At 42.2% G+C, this 4734-nt stretch overlaps 1 protein-coding gene across 1 annotated transcript; it reads left to right on the forward strand.

Moving 5' to 3' along the window:
* Positions 1-1017: 1017 nt before the first annotated feature.
* On the forward strand, positions 1018-1982 carry LOC309366606 (olfactory receptor 5AR1-like; the record flags this gene model as incomplete). Its single annotated transcript, XM_081905292.1, has 1 exon — positions 1018-1982. The coding sequence occupies one exon, from the start codon at positions 1018-1020 to the stop codon at positions 1969-1971; it is 954 nt and encodes a 317-aa protein (XP_081761418.1). The 3' UTR covers positions 1972-1982.
* Between the last annotated feature and the right edge of the window lie 2752 nt (positions 1983-4734).

A 4734-nucleotide genomic window follows, 5' to 3' on the forward strand; every position in this document is an offset into this window, starting at 1 on the left:
AAAGCTTTTCACAGAATCAGAATTGTAGAGTTGGAAGGAATCAAAAGGGTCATCTAGTCCAACTCTTTGCAATGCAGGAATCTTTTAGTGAGATATAGATTGTCCTTGCAGGCTTCCAATTGCATTGGAGAATAGCTGCTTTAGACCAAATCAGATCAGTGGTGCATCTAATAGAAGAGTGATTCCTGAATCTTGAGACAAAGGGGTGTAATGTAGGATCTGTACATGGTGGCATAGGTTGAATTGGACACCCCTGAAGCATGCTGTGGTGCTTGAGGCATTTTAAAAATGCAGACAAGTGTCTTCTGAAAGCAATAATGATGTCTCTAAGTATACCATAGTGCCATAACACTAGAGTAGGGTTGTGGAAGAAGGGAGATCATTCGCCACTGTGGGAAGAGAGCAGAAAGGAAGCTCCACTATGACTGACAGGTCCAGCTTGTAATGAGAGGAGATGATTTTACCAGAAAAAATCAATCCCTTTTAGTACTTTCCACCCCAAACTCAAATTTAAGGGTACCTAGCACTGTAGCTATCCTTTTGAAATTTGACAGGATTCATGCCTGCAGAGCACTTTCCTTCAAAATTAATTTAGTTCTGCCACCAACTTTTTAAAAAAGATTATAGACTTTTCCTTCATTCGTTTCTTTCTTTCTTTCTTTCTTTCTTTCTTTCTTTCTTTCTTTCTTTCTCTTTCTTTCTGTCAAATTTTAAAGTTGACCAGCACAAACGTCCATGGACCTATTTGCCTGTAATCAGACAAACTTCATTTACCATGAAGGGAGGCCCAAGTGCCTGAAAATTCTATCCACTTCTGTCTCATCCAGTCAACCTCATGTCTGCCTGCATTAGCATTGTGCTTTCCTTTGCCACCTCCGGTAGCAGCCAAAGAATTCTGCTATCAGAGCTCCAGGCTGCAAGCGTGGTTCCCTACCAACGTACCCTTTTTTCTGAATTACAGATCAGATTTCATCAGCAAAGTGGATATAATCAACAGATGATTGACATAGCAGAGAAATGGATAGCAAAAACCATACAAAGGTAAATGAGTTTGTCCTCTTGGGATTAGTGAACAGTCGTGAACTGAAAGCACTCTGCTTTATTGTGATATTAGTTATGTATTTAGTCACCCTGACCGGGAATATTGGGATGATCCTCCTAATCAGGATCGACCCTCAACTCCAGAAACCAATGTATTTCTTCCTCAGCCATTTGTCCTTCCTAGATTTTGGATATTCCTCAGCCATAGCCCCTAAAATGCTGGAGAATTTTTTAGCAGGGAAGAAAACCATTTCCTACAAAGGCTGCGCTGTGCAGATGTATTTTTTCGTCTTCTGCGCAAGCACCGAGTGCATCCTCCTGGCAGCAATGGCATATGACCGGTATGTGGCTATCTGCAATCCTCTGCTGTATATGACTACTATGTCTCCCAATATGTGTTCTCTGATGGTGGCTGGATCCTACCTGGTTGGCTTCATGAATGCAATGACCCAAACGATTTCTACTTTCATGCTATCTTTTTGCGGCTCTGTCATCAACCATTTCTTCTGTGATGTTCCCCCGCTATTGGCGCTTTCCTGCACTGACACAAGCATCCATGAAATGGTTCTCTTTGTATTTGCTACAGTCCTGGGCATATTCACTTCAGTGGAAATTGTGGTGTCATATGCCTTCATCCTTTCTGCAATCCTGCGAATCCACTCGACAGAGGGGAAGCGAAAGGCTTTTTCAACATGCACCTCACACCTGGTGGCTGTCACTGTCTTCTATGGAACGACGGTCTTCATGTATCTGCGGCCGAGTTCTAGCTATGCCATGGACCAGGACAAATGGGTTTCTGTCTTCTACACTGTGGTGATTCCCATGCTCAACCCCTTGATCTACAGCCTGAGGAATAAGGAAGTGAAAAATGCCTTGAGAAGATTTCAAACACTGAAATTATTTTTCAGGTGGTGCATGAGAAGCTTATAAATACTAAACTCTGACAATTTTATTGAAGTGTGTGATCTAATGCACTGTTGAGAGTGTTTAAGAAATTGGGGCGATAGAAATAAGTAGTGCTAAATGCAGTGGCTTGTATGCAGGATTCTACCCAAAACACTCATTTGAATAAATTAACCTAGACAAAAATTACTATGTAGTACACTGTAGAATAAGTTATGATTCTGCAACTTCTGTAAAGATATGCATGACATGAAGAACTGGTCACCCTTGATTGCGTGAGCATCTGGGATTCGTGAAGGAATGATTGCTAGAGACGTAACACACACAAAGAACACTGTCCCGACCAGCTGAAAATCTAGGTCTTACTTAATGGTTTTCATTTTTAGTGTCATGAGATTATAAAATCCAATAAAATGGTTTTAAAAATAAAAATCTGGTTCTTTCTGAACTGAAATATGACATGAATAAATCTAGGTTTGCCTTTCATAATTTCTTTTAGGAAAATATATTTTAAAATATTTCCAAAACCTGAACATTTGGGGGAAGAATGAGAGAAGCTCCCAACCTTACACATCATTATTTAGGGAAGTTTTTAATGCTTGATGTTTTATCATGTTTTTAATATTGGGAGCCACCCAGAGTGGCTGGGGAAACCTAGCCAGATGGGCAGGGTATAAATAAATTAGTAGTAGTAGTACAGTAGTAGTAGTATCTGTATCTGAAAGTCAGCCTTATCCTTAAAGCAATATTTGGTGGGTGTGTTTTGGTTTTTTATTTATTAATGTTTATTGGTTTAAATTCAACACATACACACAAAGAACATTTAGGAAAAAAGCAAAGAAGAAAACAAAAATAAAACAGACAAAGAAATAGCAGCAATACTTAGTTAGAGGTTGGCTAGTCAGAAAATCTGACTTATCTGATCTCTTTCTGATTGGCTGAAGGATTCAAAGAATGGTCCGCTGTGCTTCCTTCTCACCACTTTAAGCAAGTTCAGTGGGGAACCATCCAAAATCCATCTTGATTGCTAATAGACAAAATAGCTTCAGGGTGCAATGCCAGTCCCACGAGCAAGGGTTGAGGGAGCGCAGCATTGGGCTTTGGTTATTTGCTCTACACACTGCAATATACAGGGTGGGACAAATCTCTAGTCCAGCACATTCCAAAAAAAAAAATATTGAGGGGTGCTCAAATGGAGCAATTTAACTTGAGTATTGAGGCTGAGGTGAACTCCACTGCATAGAAGGTAAAGGTAAAAGGACCCCTGACCATTAGGTCCAGTCATGGACGACTCTGGGGTTGCAGCACTCATCTCGCTTTACTGGCCGAGAGAGCCAGCATACAGCTTCCAGGTCATGTGGCCAGCATGACTAAGCCGCTTCTGGAGAACCAGAGCAGCACAGAGAAACGCCATTTACCTTCCCACCAGAGCTGTACCTATTTATCTACTTGCTAGGTTGGCAGGAACTGGGACCAAGAAATGGGAGCTCACCCCATCGCGGGGATTCGAACTGCCGACCTTCTGATCGGCAAGCCCTAGGCTCTGTGGTTTAACCCACAGCGCCACCTGCCTCCAAAAACAAGCACAGACCTCACCCAGCCAGCAGAAGGTTGGAACATACTATCATCCTGCAGAGTGTTGTCACACCCTTGGGGTGCTGTCCAATGAAGAAGTTCCATTGGCTTAAGAATTTCCATTAGCACTATAGAACTTTTTCTCCCTCTTCTCTCCCTGCATACCCATATACTTCCCCCAAATCTGCTCCAGAGGGCTGGAGAACCCCCAGAGCTTATTTAGGGGATGGACATGGGAAGTGGAGAGAGAAGTTAAGTTCCATTGCACAGCCAGAAGCCTTTGCAATAACATAACTATTTCGTTGGTTGCCATCCTTTGATCTGGAACTGGCAGCAAGGAACACTGCATTTATCCAAATCATGGACTCAGGTCAAAATTGGCTTTATTGTACTATTTGTTGCTATGTTGGAATACATGACCTGATATGAAATTACTAGCGCGCTCAGCGTCGGGTTGGAGTTTGAGCTCTGAGCTGCTCGAGACAGACTCGGCACCTGGAGAGGCAAAGCAGGAGCAACAGGAGGCATAAGTTGCCCCTACTCAGGTGGATTTCCCGGGAGCAGAGGCTCAGCAGCACAAAAAGGGGTTTCCCCACACTAGAACTGGACTTTAAGACACTTTAAAAATAAGAAATTTAGGGGAGAACCTCAGTGCAAGGGAGTGAGACTGCCCTCCGGTGCCTTCAACTCCAGACCCCATGAGCTAGTGCTGGACACGCCAGTAAGATATTGACACAAATTCAAGGAACTTTCCCCCACCCATATATACAGTGAGAAAGGGGTTATTTAAGCCTCAACAATACATCAGAAACAAAAAAAGGGGGAAACTAACAAACAGATAATGGCAAATAGGAATGGCAGGAAGAGCGACACAGCGGCCACTAGTGGAAGAAGAAGACATAACAGCCAGGAGACATAATACTCAAGAATAGTAGGAAGAGCGACACAGCCACTAGTGGAAGGAAAAGATATAACAGCCAAGAGGAAAAGTATATAGCCATACCAGCAACGCCAATACTTGCTTAGAGGAACTGTAAAGCATAAACATCAGATACAAATAAAGGGAAAAATTAAAATTCCAAATATATCCAGCATAAAGATAAAATTAATTACCCATAAAGATTAGATCTGATTAAACTTCCCACAGGGGAGCTCCCAATAGTTTTAATCTTTGGAGACTATACAGAATCCAAGCCAGAGAAGCGGAATCGAAAG

The sequence above is a fragment of the Podarcis melisellensis genome, assembly GCF_964234715.1.
Source record: "Podarcis melisellensis genome assembly, chromosome: 1".
Taxonomy (NCBI): Eukaryota; Metazoa; Chordata; class Lepidosauria; order Squamata; family Lacertidae; genus Podarcis; species Podarcis melisellensis.